This window comes from Delphinapterus leucas, chromosome 11, assembly GCF_059928025.1.
Source record: "Delphinapterus leucas isolate spDelLeu-1000000601 "Yukka" chromosome 11, BTC_Dleu_Yukka2, whole genome shotgun sequence".
Classification (NCBI taxonomy): domain Eukaryota; kingdom Metazoa; phylum Chordata; class Mammalia; order Artiodactyla; family Monodontidae; genus Delphinapterus; species Delphinapterus leucas.
In genome coordinates this window covers 83087222-83104301 of record NC_143139.1, presented here as the reverse complement: position 1 = coordinate 83104301, position 17080 = coordinate 83087222, and the positions used below count along the sequence as shown (strand labels likewise).

General features: G+C 36.8%; 1 protein-coding gene across 1 annotated transcript in view; it reads left to right on the top strand.

Annotated features, from left to right (window-relative positions):
• Positions 1-432: 432 nt before the first annotated feature.
• Positions 433-17080, top strand: part of WASHC3 (WASH complex subunit 3) — a 53126-nt gene continuing 36478 nt past the window's right edge. The window contains exons 1-4 of the mRNA XM_022599992.3: positions 433-562; positions 1156-1254; positions 12402-12467; positions 14363-14470. Coding sequence (XP_022455700.3) covers positions 512-562; positions 1156-1254; positions 12402-12467; positions 14363-14470 — 324 coding nt within the window. The 5' untranslated portion in view covers positions 433-511. The remainder of the gene's footprint in view (positions 563-1155; positions 1255-12401; positions 12468-14362; positions 14471-17080) is intronic.

Sequence of the window (17080 nt, the reverse complement as noted above, 5' to 3'; positions counted from 1 at the left end):
ACTGAGGATGTTTCTGTAGCTCTTTAGATAGATACATATGCTCAATCTGATTCAGTCTGTATTCACCACAGGGACTAGCAGAGTATCTGGCACTTAAAAATATATGTATTATATATTTCTTTTGATTAACGAATGAATTAGTTGCGTATATAGTAGAAGAGACTAAGCAGGTATAACTTCAAACAGACGCGATGCTTTACTTTTTTGGGGTGGTGGCAGGGGGAGAGGCTTTTTAAGATTTTGCTAGAATTGCACCCTTGCTGCACCCGACGGCCCTCGTTCGACGTCACAATCCGGAGCTAGAACTATCAATCCCAGACTGCCGTGCGAAGGGGCGGGCTCCCCGGGAGCCGCCGAGTGATTGGCTGGGGGAGGCGTTTCCTTCCGGCGGGAAGGGCCCGGGAGGCGGGGACTAGGGGAGGCTTTCGGACGCTATTACCGGGTTGGGCGGGCCGGGCCGGGTCGGGGAGGGGTTTGTGGGCGAGCCCTGGGTCCCCCGCCCGCTGAGGAGATGGATGAGGATGGGCTTCCTCTCATGGGGTCAGGCATAGACCTGACTAAGGTTTGTAAAAGAAGGAGTTGGACTTCGGCGACCTGGGAGGAGGATGGGGAAGGGACGCCGGGTTTCCAGAGAGACACACCTGCCCCCCCCCGCCCCCGCCGTGTCTCTTTTTGCTCAACCCTGGCCTGGGCCTGTCTTCCACCTCTCTCGGGAGGGAGAATCCCACAGTCCACATTAAAAAGGGGTCCCTCCCGAGCTGTCTAAGGGGGGCGGGGGTAATTTGCCTCTCCCAGCCTACGCTTCCCGGGTCACAAGTCCCTATCGTCAAGGGTGAAGCGCTGGCGACACGGGCCGGTTCCGATCTCTAACCCTACCTCTTTTATTCGGCCCTTGAGTTTTTCGTGTGTTTCTGTGTGTTGCCTTTACCTGCGAAAGTTCACACCTGTGAATCCAGAGCCCATTCTCAGACTTTGCAGCCTCTGTCACCTTCGGACACCCCACCCCTACAGTTTAGGAAAACAAATTAATGACTCTTGGCAGTACTTTCAGTAACTCATCTCACACAGCAAAACGCCCCGTTATTATTAATATCCAGGGGATAGCACGGTGTACGTTCCTCCTGTATGGATCATGTTTATTTTTACGTGACACAGGTGCCAGCTATTCAACAGAAAAGAACGGTGGCATTTCTAAACCAGTTTGTGGTGCACACTGTACAGTTCCTCAACCGATTTTCTACAGTTTGTGAGGAGGTAGGTCCTGTGATACTCGTTTAATGAGTAGCCCAGATGTCACCTTGCACTTCTGAAGGTAACAAATGAGTAAAACAAGAATTACAGTCTATGTATTCATGTACCATAACCTCTTGTCAACCAGTTATTATGTTAACATTGCCTTAAATCCTCTTTGATTCTCTTACCATCATTTCTACAGCCCATCTCTGCTGAATTAATTTTCTAGAAGCTTTGTAAACTAGTTCAGGAAGGTTTATTGTGGTTAAAGAAAGCAAAAGGAATTCCAAGATTTCACAGTTAAAGACATTTTTTATTTTGAAATTGGTTATGTTTCTCTTACCCCAAAGATTACATTTTAAGTATACATTGTTTCAGTTTATATCAAAATTATTTTACATTGCTTGATCCAAGAGATGATGGGGAGGTAGCCTAGAAACATAACTGGGGCATTAAATATCATTATGGAAATTAAAAAAAAAAAACTTTCTGCAAATGACTTGTGAAGTAAGGATTAAGTAACCCCGTTACAGGTGAGGTACAAGATCCAGGGACTCCTGTCTTATAAAAAGCTAAAAAAGAGAGTGGGGAGGAAAATAGGAAGCATGGGTTGAAACTGGGTTTAAGAAAGGAGAAAGGGGACAAGGAAATAGAACAACAGTCATCTGAAACCAAAAGGTGTTGTTCTTTATCAGTCTTCTTTACCACTTGAGGATCATGTTAAACCTTAGGGCTCCATTTTGGTGTCGTGAACTTCCTGAGTGCTGAAGTTACTGTTTGCCATATGACTGAGTATCCTCCACAATCAAGTCCTTGAATAGAGACTGTTCAGAGAGGGGTGGTTGCTGCCTAAAAAGTGTGGGAGTCAAGATTGTTGTCATTGGGAACATTATTGTGTACTAGGAACAGGATACATATACATACTTGAATACTAAAGAAGACCATTGACTGTGCTCTGTCCATAGACTAGAGAAAAGCCCCACACTGGTATGATAGTGACCACTTAAAGCTAAATACCCTTTCAAGGATGCTTTATACAGAAATTAAAATGATTTCACTCAGAAGTCAAGGCCTGCTACAGGAAATACCCAGAGAATACCCAGAGACTTCCCAGTCCTAGCCAGTCTCCTAGTATTTTGTACAATGTATGATGTATCTCCATTCCAGATGCATTTTGATTGGCACAATATAGGAATGTTCCCAAGAAGTTAACTAGTGAATACCAATTTTTGTCAGTTTAATTATTGTTAACTTATGCTTGTTAAGCTACTATAAAAGTCCTGTGATTAATTTTTTTTATATGTATACCTTTTATTTCCTTTTTTTGTCTTTTTTTTTTTAACATCTTTATTGGAGTATAATAGCTTTACAATGGTGAGTTAGTTTCTGCTTTATAACAAAGTGAATTATACATATACATATGTTTCCATATCTCTTTCCTCTTGCGTCTCCCTCCCTGCCACCCTCCCTACCCCACCCCTCTAGGTGGTCACAAAGCACGGAGCTGATCTCCCTGTGCTATGCAGCTGCTTCCCACTAGCTATCTATTTTACGTTTGGTAGTGTATATATGTCCATGCCACTCTCTCACTTTGTCCCAGCTTACCCTTCCCCCTCCCCACGTCCTCAAGTCCATTCTCTAGTAGGTCTGCGTCTTTATTCCCATCTTACCCCTAGGTTCTTCATGACCTTTTTTTTTTTTTCTTAGATTCCATATATATGTGGTAGCATGCAGTATTTGTTTTTCTCTTTCTGACTTACTTCACTCTGTATGACAGACTCTAGGTCCATCCACCTCACTACAAATAACTCAATTTCATTTCTTTTTATGGCTGAGTAATATTCCATTGTATAGATGTGCCACATCTTCTTTATCCATTCATCTGTTGATGGACACTTAGGTTGCTTCCATATCTTAGCTATTGTAAATAGAGCTGCAATGAACATTTTGGTACATGACTCTTTTTTTTTTTTTTTGCGGTACACGGGCCTCTCACTGTTGTGGCCTCTCCCGTTGCGGAAAACAGGCTCTGGATGTGCAGGCTCAGCGGCCATGGCTCACGGGCCCAGCCACTCCGCGGCATGTGGGATCTTCCCAGACCGGGGCATGAACCCGTGTCCCCTGCATCGGCAGGCGGACTCTCAACCACTGTGCCACCAGGGAAGCCCTGTATGTGACTCTTTTTGAATTATGGTTTTCTCAGGGTATATGCCCAATAGTGGGATTGCTGGGTCGTATGGTAGTTCTATCTTTAGTTTTTTAAGGAACCTCCATACTGTTCTCCATAGTGGCTGTATCAATTTACATTCCCACCAACAGTGCAAGAGTGTTCCCTTTTCTCCACACCCTCTCCAGCATTTATTGTTTCTAGAATTTTTGATGATGGCCTGTGATTAATTTTTTAAAACGAAGCAAATAGGACTTCCCTGGTGACACAGTGGTTAAGAATCCTCCTGCCAATGCAGGGGACATGGGTTCCATCCCTGGTCCGGGAAAATCCCACATGCTGCAGAGCAGCTAAGCCCATGCTCCACAACTACTGAGCCTGCACTCTAGAGCCCGCGAGCCACAACTACTGAAACCCACGCGCCTAGAGCCCGTGCACCACAACAAGAGAAGCCACCTCAACAAGAAGCCCGTGCACCGCAACGAAGAGTAGACCCTGCTCGCCGCAACTAGAGAAAGCCGGCGTTCAGCAACGCAGACCCAATGCAGCCAAAAGTGAATAAATAAAATAAATTTATAATAAAATAAAATAAAGCAAATAACACACCCCCCAAAAAAATAGGGAGAATGGGGGGAAATGAGATAATTCACAGTTGAGTCAAACAATATTCAGTTCATTCTGTCTTATAAATAATATGAGGTAAAGCCTTAGCGTATAGTTTTTGTTAGATATATTAATAAAAACTGCATGGAGACAGGAAAACTATTTTAACTTGTATAAGGTTCCAGCTGTTGTTTTTGTTTAGTTATCAAAATAACTTCTGCCTTCTCATTAAGACAAAAGAAATTGAAATGTGATATGATGATTGATAGAGTAAGGGGCTCAAGTCAATATTTTTTATCTAACAGGCTCAGAGTCTAGGTGCTTGCTTCCCTGAGTTTTATCTTGGACTGCTGCCTCTATAAATGGCATAAAAAATTGACTGACTGAAAAGCAGTAAGCCAAGGATTTAGCCCTTCACTTTGTATACCACGGTAGGGTGGAGAAGTATCTGGAGAGAGACTGTTCCAGGATTGTTAGCAGAGAAGGGCGAATACTCCATCCCCATACTTCTCATCTCCAGTTTAAAAAGTAAGCACCAACAAAACAACCAACAAACACATCTGTGAAAGCAGCTTCATACAGCTGCCCTGAGGTAGGGATAGCCCCGCACCTTTGTAGGGCCTAACAGTTTTCAGTGCCTGGGGAGTGAGTGTTATTTGCTGAAGACTAGATCAAATATAATAATTGTCTTTTGTTTATTGATTGCTTATGCATTATCAAAGCCTCATGATTCACTCTTTCCCTCTTTCTATTCTTCTCTCCACTACCCCCCAAAACGGTTGGCTGTCTTGACTATATCACTATTTCCTATTTCTTCCTTGAACTCTAGAAAAAATTTTGTTGACTAAAAATTCATGAAATTTAAAGGTAGCTTATGCCTTTTTCTCCTTAATGGTTGATAATCTAGGGTTGACTGTAACTCATTTAGAATTCATATTGTAACAGTTTGGATGTTTATGTCAGTTGTAGACTTTTTATCAATACTTGGTGTGATGACAATAACTAATATTTATTGTGTGCTTATTCTGTGTGAGGCATTGTACTAAGTGCTTTACATGTATTTAATCATCACAGAACAGCTCTTTGAGAGAGGTCCAATTATCTCTTTTTTAGAAATACAGAAACTGAGATGTAGAGAGGCTTAAATCATTTGCTTAGTCGTTTATTCATTCACTCACCATGTATTTGAGTGTATAGTATTTATGGCTGCAGTAGCTGCTCTAACTTGCCCAGTCACACAGCTAGAAATTAAAAGAGCTGGGATTCCAACTCTGATCTATTAACTGATAAAAACAAAACTGTCTCAGTCTTCTGTTCTATTGCACCATCTGATCTGAATATGATGCATATTTACATCATTTTCAAGGGAGAGACTGCAGTGTCTTCTTTAAAGCTATTTTAAAATTTAGTTTTTAGATTTGTATTCTCCTCTTTACTATGCCATGTCTATTTGATATAATGTCTTTTTGATAATGATAAATTCCAAGGATATAATATAGTTATTCAAACACGAAGTGTCGTTTTCTCCCTAGTTAAGATCAATGTAGTTTTCCAAAATGGGTTGTTATTTGTTTATAGCACCTGTTATACCTGTGGGCCTTGTTTAGTTAAAGCCTTAAACAAGAACCAAAACAACTCTTGTTTCCCTTAGTAAAAAATGAACCTCAGTTATTACTTTTTGAACTGGAAGTGAACTGGAGGAAAAAGAAAACCTGGTAGGTTTTGATTTGTTTTGGGTGGGTTTGGGTTTGTTTTTTTTTTTTGAGGGGGGGTTGATTTGGGGGGTTTTTGTTTGTTTGTTTGTTTGTTTTGGTTTTGGTTTTTTCACATAATCTGGTTTGAACCAAACCCAACCAGTAACTTCAGTCACAGCTAAACTCAAATGGGAATTAAATTTGAAACCAATTGCTAGGGCTCTTCATCACTAATACCGGTTTTAAAGTTCTCTGAGAAAGAGAAAAGTGAAGAACATAGCTTTTTAAAAACTTTCTGGATACTGAGCCACTTTGTAACTCTTCTAATGACTAGAACCAAGGTAGGAGAAAAGTTAGAAGACGGAGAAAGGAAAGTAGTTGAATCAGACCCAATTGGCAGAGTTACTTAGGGTCACCTCTTCTTCCCTCACAAGTCTCCAGTAAGCATTTCTATTCTGGCCCTTATCAGCAAAATCTTGTGGAAGTCCACTGGGACTGCAAATTTTAAATGGAGGAAGGTGGAGGATGACACAAGGTCTATACATAGCACAGGTAAGACTGAGCAGAAGTTTAACCTTACTGTGAATCTTAAAAGTACTCAGTATCAATAAACAGGGCAGTCAGGTGTGTTACTTTGACTCAGACTTGTAACATGCCTAGAATACTGGGGTTTTAGTCATTTTTTAAATATTCTAAAATGTTTCTTTTTTAAAAAATCTTTAAGTACAGGCAAAAAGTGCTGAGAATTTTCATACGACCTAAAAAAAATCTACATACAATTTTTTTTTTTCTTTTTTTTGCGGTACGCGGGCCTCTCACTGCTATGGCCTCTCCCATTGCGGAGCACAGGCTCCGGACGCGCAGGCTCAGCGGCCATGGCTCACAGGCCCAGCCGCTCCGCGGCATGTGGGATCTTCCCAGACCGGGGCACGAACTGTGTCCCCTGCATCGGCAGGTGGACTCTCAACCACTGCACCACCAGGGAAGCCCTACATCCAATTTTTAAGCCCACCATCAGACTTAACCTTCAACCAAATAATGTTTTGCTTAAAACCCTATTTTCTGCTACAACTTTTCCAACTGCTTTTATAACTTTTACAACTGCTGGGTTTAAGTGTCAGATGAAGCTTAGTAAAACCGTGGATTGCTTCTCTCTCTGGTTTCCAGGACATATTCAACCGAAAGTGGTATACCAAGAGATCCATGAATTTAAAATACTGTTTCTCTTTTAAAGAACTGGATATGCAAATTGGATATTTTACAAACCTGAAATACCACAGTGGTTTTTTTTTTGTTTTTTTGTTTGTTTGTTTGTTTTTTGCGGTACGCGGGCTTCCCACTGCCATGGCCTCTCCCGCTGCGGAGCACAGGCTCCGGACACGCAGGCTCAGCGGCCATGGCTCACGGGCCCAGCCGCTCCGCGGCTTGTGGGAACCTCCCGGACCGGGGCACGAACCCGCGTCCCCTGCATCGGCAGGCGGACTCTCAACCACTGTGCCACCGGGGAAGCCCAACGGTGTTTTTTTTTTCCATGTTCAACTGTTAACTCCATATTTCTTCCTTTGTCTTCTTTTTTTCTCGTCAATAAAATGCACTGCCTTAGGAATAGGTGGGTGATGGATGCATCAAGAAGTTTTCAACTTATCTGACAAACTAGGCACCTTGTGTATTCCCCTCTTGTCCCAAATCAAGGTATTTCAGGTTTGCTTTAAACCCTTATAAAGAGGATGGATGGTTAAATGGATTGGAAAGATTGTTACCTTTCTGTTTCTTCTCTGCTGAAACTTTCAGAGGTGGGGACAGTTACTGTTATTGATCATGTTACTTATAATATATCCATAGTCATCTACACTTCAGAGTAGTAGTTCTCAACCAGGGGACATTTGGCAATGTCTAGAGATGTTTTTACTTGTCACAGTTGGGGAGTTTTTGTGGCATTTAGTGGGTAGAGGTCAGAGATTCTGCAAACATCCTGTAGTGTACAGGATAGTCCTTCACAACAAAGAATTATCCAGCCCAAAACATCAATAGAGCCAAGGTTGAGAAACCTACTTTATGGTGGCCTAGGGGTTTAGAAGGAAAATGCAGAAAACATAAACATCTTAGAAATGAGCTTCAGCAGCCCATAAATGAAGCCAGGTGTATTTTGTCAAGTGATAGTGGCTTTCTAAAAAGTACATATTTATGTGTGTTATAGCAATAATTACATGGGAACAGACTCAAAAACATTTATTATGCTGAATAATCTTTGAAAAGCAGAGGTTCTTAAATGTGCCATGGGTCCTTTGGCAGTCTAGTGAAATGAAATTAATGTTTTTAAATGCATAAAATAAAATGTGTAGGATTACAAAAGATACCAATTACATACTTAAAAATTCAAAATCGTGATATAGTAATATATCCTTTATTAAAGCATTAAGTTGTATAACAGGTAGCATATTTAATATTTTAGACTCTCAAAAACCAGCTCTAGAGAAGATAGATAATACCTTTATGGATAATTTAAAAAACATGATTTATCCACAGCAAAGATCTTCCCTAGCCAAGAGGAAAAGCCTTTTGTTGATCTGATTTTCAGAAAATCATTTACATAGTTGTTCTGAATTTGGGGTACATGAACTTGGATGGGGGAAAAAAATCATGTATATATATTTTTTTACCTTTAACTTAAATTTCACATTTTCTTTAAATTTGGTCAACAGAAATCACAGTAGTATTAGGACCTATGACTCTCACCAATAGAAAGCACAGATTTTTTTAAATTAAATTACAGTTTCAGATTTCTTTAGACTTCACAATTACCGTTGTTTCTAGATTAGATATCAAGAATATTCAGATAAATTATAACTAATTAAAATATATTGATGCTTAGATCAGTGTCTTGCTTGAATAAATCATTCATATAATCTTGTTTTATTAAAAAACCAGGTCATTTCATTTTGGTGAGGTTTTGATAATAGTAGATGAAAGTAGGTAAAATGAGTGCCAAAGCAAAAGATTGACATACCAGATGAATTTGCATCCAGAAAAAATTGGAAATTACTGCTGTGGAAAGTATAACTTTTTTTTTCCCAAGCCTCTTTAATCTTCCTTATCAAGAAGTAGTTTTCTGAATAAACATTTTCATCCTTATTCCCTTATTTTCCAAGACTAGTATTTCAATCCTTAGCCTATCTTGTGTGAACATTTGAGTATCCATTTAAAGACAATTTATGATCTAATCCTGAAAAAAATTTTAATACCTATCTTTTTAAATAATTCCAGATAAACAGCATCTATTTTAGGAAATTTGATCAGAAAAATTTGATTCCCAGTATTCAGCACAATAGCATCTTAGTTTTAGTGAGAAGCAGGTTGATCATTTATTAGCTTTGAATAACAAAAATTATATCTATGCAATACTCAGGAATTTTCCATCTTTTTAAAAAAATTAAACTTTATTTTTTAGAGCAATTTTAGGTTCACAGCAAAATTGAGCAGAAAGTATAGAGTTCCCATTTATTCCTTGACTCACACTCCCAACCCTTGTGCACAACATTCCCCATTATCAGCATGCCCCACCAGCATGGTACATTTATTACACTCAGTTTGTTACAGTCTGCATTGACACATCAACACCCAGAGTCTATGGCATCATGCTTTAACAAGCTGAAACACTTTCAAAAATATTTAGTATCTGGAGTTCGAGTGTTTGAGTTCAGATTATTTTACTTGTATAAAGACTCAGTTTTCTCATCTTTAAAAGAGAAATGCAAATCAGAACTACAGTGAGGTATCACCTCATACTGGTCAGAATGGCCATCGTCAAAAAATCTACAAACAATAAATGCTGGAGAGGGTGTGGAGAAAAGGGAACCCTCCTGCACTGTTGGTGGGAATGTAAATTGATACAGCCACTATGGAGAACAGTATGGAGGTTCCTTAAAAAACAAAATAGAACTACCATACGACCCAGCAATCCCACTACTGGGCATATACCCTGAGAAAACCATGATTCAAAAAGTCACTTGTACCCCAGTGTTCATTGCAGCACTATTTACAATAGCCAGGACATGGAAACAACCTAAATGTCCATCGACAGATGAATGGATAAAGGAGATGTGGTACATATATAAAATGGAACATTACTCAGCCATAAAAACGAATGAAACTAGGTTTTTAGAGATGTGGATGGACCTAGAGTCTGTCATACAGAGTGAAGTAAGTCAGAAAGAAAAACAAATATCGTATATTAACACATATATGTGGAATCTAGAAAACTGATACAGATGAACCTATTTGCAGGGCAGGAATAGAGATGCAGATGTAGAGAACAGATATGTGGACACGGGTGGGGGAAGGGGAGGGTGGGATGAATTGGAAGATTAGTTTTGACAAAAATACACTACTATGTGTAAAATAGATAGCTAGTGAGAACCTGCTGTGTATCACAGGGACCTCAGCCTGGTGCTCTGTGATGACCTAGACGGGTGGGATGAGGGGGAAGGAGGGGAGATATATATATATATATATATAGCTGAGTCACTTTATTGTACAGCAGAAACTAACATAACATTGTAAAGAAATTATACTCCAATAAAAATTAATTAATTAATTAAAAAATAAAATTGGCATCATAGGGACTTCCCTGGAGGTCCAGTGGTTAAGACTTTGCCTTCCAATGCAGGGGTGCAGTTTCAATCCTTAGTCGGGGGGCTAAGATCCCTAATGCCTCACAGCCAAAAAACATAAAACAGAAGCGATATTGTAACAAGTTCAATAAAGACTTTAAAAAGTGGTTCACAGGGACTTCCCTGGTGGCGCAGTGGTTAAGAATCTGCCTGCCAATGCAGGGGAAACGGGTTTGAGCCCCGGTCCGGGAATATCCCACATGCCGCTGAGCAACTAAGCCCGTGCGCCACAACTACCAAGGCTGCGCTCTAGAGCCCACAAGCCACAACCACTGAGCCTGCATGCTGCAACTACTGAAGCCCGCGTGCCTAGAGTCCGTGCTCCGTAACAAGAAAAGCCACCACAGTGAGAAGCCTAAGCACCGCTACGAAGAATAGCCCCCGCTCAGCAACAAAGACCCAACACAGCCAAAAATGAAATAAATAAATAAATTTATTTTTTTTTTAAATGGTCCACATCAAAAAAAATTGGCATCATAATAGTTTCTACTTCATAGACTTGGTGTGAGATTTCAAATGATACTTGCATATACAGTGTAGCATACTAAGGTAATGCTCAAATGTTTACAGTGATGATTATTGCTTAAAAGTACATATTTATATAAATATATTAAAACAAAAATGAATTTTTATTTCATTTTTTCTTTTTCTGTGTTCACTTATTTTAATCAAAACAATGTATGCATTTTAAAATAAGTTAGAAATTATCATTCACTTTACAAATTAACTTGCTGTGGGATTTCTGCAGTTACTAAGCTTCTGCAGTGAATTAAATGATTTGTCAAAATTTAATTTCCGTGATTTTCAGGAAAACATGTATAATTTGCAGAGTAATTTATCCATATGATGTTTTATAAGCCTGTGTTTATATTTGTATCAAAGCCTTATGTAAACAAATCCTAGAAATCAAGGTTAAACTTAACTTCAGATGCCATTAAAACTAGATTCTAATGTTTTATTTTTAAATTATATCTTTGTAGATATCAAGAATGCTCATCTAAAAAATAAGTGTCTTGTGAAGAAGTACTAACTACTCTATGGTTGCTTTCAGTTTTCTCCCCCTCTAAATATGGGCAAAATGATCATTTCTCGGGGTGTTAAAATTCTGCTTATGAGTTAGTCAAGATCTTGATAATATCCCAGAAAGCAATCAGAATGCTGCACATCTGCCAACTAGTAAACTGGCCAACTGCTTGTAGGCTGTGTCACTAATAATGTTTGGGATGAGGGAGTTTTAAATAAATGTTCTTATGGACATATTTTATGATGTTACTTTTATTTGTGTGGGAGTATATATATGGCTAATTTAATTGTACAGAATAACTAGAGCATGGTAAGTTCTTGGTTCTGGTTTATCTTAGATTTTGATGGTAGGTTGATTCCTTTTGCTTTTTTAGTATTCTTTCTTATTTTTTCTCTTTGTTTTAATTCTTTCCGACATTAACTACTCATCTTACAGTTTCATCCTTTTTTACTTTTCAAACTTGAAAAGTTTGTATTTGGGACTAATTGTATATATTTATGTGTTTAAGTAATTTATAAAGGCAGATACTGTTCCATTCTGTTTTGGGCTAATTTTTATTCTTGTGTTCTGTGAAGAATTCCTTCTTTCAACAACAAATAATTATTAGGCTTCTGTTAAGTGTCCAGTACTGTTCTGGCACTAGGGGTATAACAGTGAATAAAAATCTTTGTCCTCAGAGGAGTTTACATTCTGGTCCCAGTGATTGATTATGGCTCTGATAATGAGTTTGATAAGGCTGAAAATGTAACTTTTTCTTTTCTGTGAATACAGCTTTATAAAATAACCATGAAGCATGCTAATGAAGTTAATAGAATACTTGAGTTCCCATTCTTACTCATATAAATAAGAGAGTAGTATGTTAGAAAATCACAAATATTTAAACCATAGTTTTTATTATTTTCAAATCTGCCGTTGGTTATCCTTGTTAACGGTTTATTTTTAATCAGACTTTATTCTTTTTTTTTTTTCCTTTGGACTTCATTCTTTTGTTTCTAATCTTTCTTTTCCAGAAACTGGCAGACCTTTCTCTTCGTATCCAGCAAATTGAAACAACTCTCAATATTTTAGATGCAAAGGTTTGTATTTCTGAATAATTTATAGGATAAACTTTGCTGTACATATACCAGCTTTCTCAGTCACACTTAACTTTAATTGCGTTTAGAGATGAATTCAATTTAGCTCCTGCATCCATGAAGTGGTGCAGTGTTTTCTTTTGTTTAATTTATTATAATTGCAAAGGAAATGATCTTCATTATGAACCACTAACCGAGTCTGTTTAAATGTACACATGGGTCAAGGTTTCTTTCATTATTTGAATCAAAAGCATAATGAGTAACGTGTTAACAAATTGAACTGTTACATAGTTTACTTCATTTGATGGAAAACTCACAATTATCTTAATAGTAATCATTGATAACACAGGAAAAATTATGTAAAACTTTACATGTCTCCAGAGCAAAATTTGGAGAAAATATCACCTATTTTCCATTTGTAAATATATTAAGTGCTAAAGAATACTAATTTTGATGTCAGAAATTACAAAAGATAACTTTTTATCTTATAACAGCAAAAATAGAAGCGTTGTTTGATTTGAAGCTTGCAGGTTTTGTGTCCTTTTCTATATAAAATAATGGAGATGCTAGTATATTTTTGTGACTTTATCCTTTTTTTTCTTTAACATCTTTATTGGAGTATAATTGCTTTACAATGGTGTGTTAGTTTCTGCTTTATAACAAAGTGAATCAGCTATACATATGTGACTTTGTCCTTTTATCTAAAAGTTTGATCTGAAAAAATACGTATTGAATGTTTATAAGGAAGTGAAATGACTAATATCTTTTAACATAAGGATCAGAATGTCTAGCTTGTACTTTCTGCATCTTCCTGTGGACTTCAGCCACTGTATTTCCCTCAGAACATTTCTTTAGATTGTAATTTAGGATACTTGGCCTTGAACATGTTCAAGATAGTCTCTTAGTAGCCATACCCACTTGAAACTATTTGGGCCATAGCCACTGTGCTAAATACTGTCATCAGTCAACAGTTCTCAATGAATATTGCTTCTTCAGGTCTTATTACCATTGGTTTTTCATTATTCTTTATAATGAATATGTGTATTATTTTAATGTTTGTGGAATTCTTAAGTTAGAGTTCAGGGTCACAAGTTAAGTTGCCATATGGACAGATTAACCTTAATTTTTTCCATGGCCGTAGAGTTAATCCTCAAAGTTAGCCAAACATTTGACAAATGTATATCATTGATATCAGGATGAAATCAGAAAAGAGGGTTTGCATGGATCTTGCAAATCCAACCTGAAATGCTTAACCACTGACAACATGCTCATTTTTTGTGTATGAAAAATAATGCATTTTAGTAACATTCAGTGATGTTACTAAAGAAAAAAAAAGGAATAAGCTATATCATACATTAAAATGTGGCAAGAGTTTTCTCATTTCCCAGATTATTCAAACTTAAATGTGCTACAAAGCACATTTTGAGGGGAGGGGTAACAAAATATGTTTAATAAAAATCTTTTTACAACTTTGTGAGCTAGGTTTTCTTATCCCCACTTTACAGGTAAGAAAATTGAGGCCTAGGACGATTTACACAAGGTCACATATTTTGTGACTTAGACCTAGGCAATCTGACTCCAAATCCCATGCTCTCATTCCTTACACTAGGATTCCTTAGATTTTAAAAATAATTCCTGAGAAAGAATGGTGATATGCTAAAGGTGAGAAATTCTTCAAAAATATTTTGTGAATGCCTTTCACTTTTAAGTAGTTTATGGCATGGAGAATTTCAACCAAAGATGAGATTTTATAAACCTATTTCTATAGGCTTAAAAACTTAAGACAGCTATTTAAAACACACACACACACACACACACACACACACACACACTTAGAAACTTAGTGTTTAAGAACCTAATATTATCCTCATATACCAACATTAATTTTCTTTTCTCAGTTGTCATCTATCCCAGGGCTAGATGATGTCACATTTGAAGTATCTCCTGTAAGTGTCACTAGGATCACAAATGAAACACATTCTGAAACCACTTCAGAGCAATCACAGGTAAGTATTTAAGTTCCGGGAAACATGAGCAGATATCTTGGTTGAACCAAATAGACCTAATCAGCAGGTTTGAAGAAAGAAGTTAAATAAAAATGTAATACTTTGAATAGTAATATTTTAAACCTTAAGATAGAAAATGAAGTTTGAAATAAAGTTATTAGCTTTTCGTTTGTTATTTTGAAGGGCTTCCTGAAGTTAATATTTTTCTTGCCTATAAAAAAAAGAAAACCTATACAGAACCAGGAAAAATCTTGAATATAATTGTTTTCTTCAAGTTCACTGTGGAAGTTTTTTTCTTAGTTCTTATAAGAAATGTATCTTTTAAATGTTTTATTATAAAAACTTTCAAACGTGAACAAAAATAGAATGTACAATGAATACCCAAATGCCCATTACCTGGATTCACCAGTTAAAATTTTGTTGCAAATGCTTCATCTTTTTTTGTCACTTACTGAAGTGAATTCCAGGCATCATGTTATTTCACCCCTATATAATTCCTTGTGAAAAGTTCTGAAATTTTCTTGTGTAACCACAATGCCTTTATCATATACAATATAATTAACAATAATTCCCTGGTAATATCTAACTCCTTGTTGCCTGAAGTCTGCTCCATGGGCCAGCAGCCTCAGAATCACCTGAGGGCCTGTTAGAAATGTGGGATTTCAGGTTCTACCCCACACTTAAGGAATCAGAATCTGCATTTTAACAAGATTCCTATGTGATTTGTAGACTTGAAATTTGAGAGATCCTGATCTAAGAAATACCAGTTGTCTTAAAAAGTGTGTTTTGGGAGTTGATTTGTTTAAATCAACATCCTAATAAGACCCATGCTTTGTGTTCGTTTCTTAATGTCTTAATGTTCATTTATGCTCTGTATAAATTTAAATTTTATATGACTTTTTATTTCAAGAAATAAAAATTCTTTATTGTTTAAGAACAGATAATCTCTAGTGTATCTCAGTGAGGTATTAAAATCCAAAATAAAATAATCACTAAAATGGTGGTCTAACAAGTAGTACCAAACAAGCAGACTTCCTATCTATATGGAATTCTGCATTTGTACCTGGAGGTACTTTTCACGGGATATTTTTTAGATCATGATGGTGTTGACCATGATGATAATAACTAAACATGTAAAGGTTTTTACTGTGTGAGGTGTGCTAAGTGCTTTTTATAAATTAAGTCAATTCTCACAACAGCCCTATGTCTACAGATACGTCAAATGAGGTACACAGAGGTTAAGTAACTTGCTGAAGGTCAAACTGTAAGAGCTGGAGTTTTAACCCAGGCAATCTGGTGTCAAGAATCCTAGCTCTTATATGCTACATTGCATTGTCTCCAGCACCTGTGTTGAACTTGTTAAACATATTGAGTACATGTGGTGCAAGGCCCTGTGGGATGAGCCATATATTTAGAGATACTATGTGTTTGGGGATTGAATTAGATGACCATTTACTTAATAATTAGATATTAGAAAATTTAACATCCACTTAATATAACAAATTCCATTATGATGGCCACTGGAATATATATAACATACAAGAGTAAATCCAGATGTTTAGAGGAGTTTAACTTCACAAGGTTTTTTCAGTTAAAGATGGACCATTCTTTCTCTAGAACAAGGCATGTGTAAAAAATATTAAATGTTTCCACCCTACCTAGTGATTATTCTTTGGAGGATACTAACTGTCATATGTTTCTATAAATTTCTAAAATGGTATCTAACTTTTAATATTAATTTTTCCAGGTGTTATTGTGCATGCCATCTATAATATGTATTTTAAAACTTAGGCAGCTGTGTTGGTCTTGCCTATTTAAGGTCTCAAAAAATTGATTATGAGTAATCACAACTGAATTATCTAAAATTCAGAATGACCTGATATTCTGGCAGTTTTATTTAAAAATAGTATATTAATTCATTTGGAGAATTTATGAAGTGTTGTTGGCTTCCTAAGTTTTAAAAATGTCCTAAAATTGTGTCTTGATTGGATTAATAAAATCAGCATGTTCAGCATGTTCTTAATATTGAAATCAACTTTTTAATTTCTTCTCCATTGTTTTTAGTTGGTATATTTTATGTAAAATATTTTGAAATGGACTGAAGTATTGCTTAACACAGAATTTCCATTGACATTACAGTCAACTCACTTATCAGATAAAGGATAATGGTGAACTTTTTTTTTAATCATCCATTCATTACAATCTCCAATCTATTGATATATATGAGTCAAAGACCCAAGGTTTGCATGCTGATTTTTCTGCAACTTTAATTTCATGGTTCAGATCTTATCATTACAATAGAACATCCAATTGTGCAGATTGAGATTAATTTGAGAATAAAATGAAGGACAGTTGAGAAATATGAGAGAGGATTTGAGTCATTCAAATAACAAAGGTGTAAGACCTGATATAATTAAACCTTGTTGAGGTCTTAGTTATTAGGCCAAAGTTAAAGGCTGAGTTTTAAAATCCATTGGTCTTATATGTAATTATCATTTGCTCCATTGTGCTACTCTATGAGTTTATTGTTCCTATTTTTTTAAAAGCATACTTGGGTCTTGTTTGAATTTTTTATTTAATTAAATGTTTTGGACAGTTTGTAATTATGTA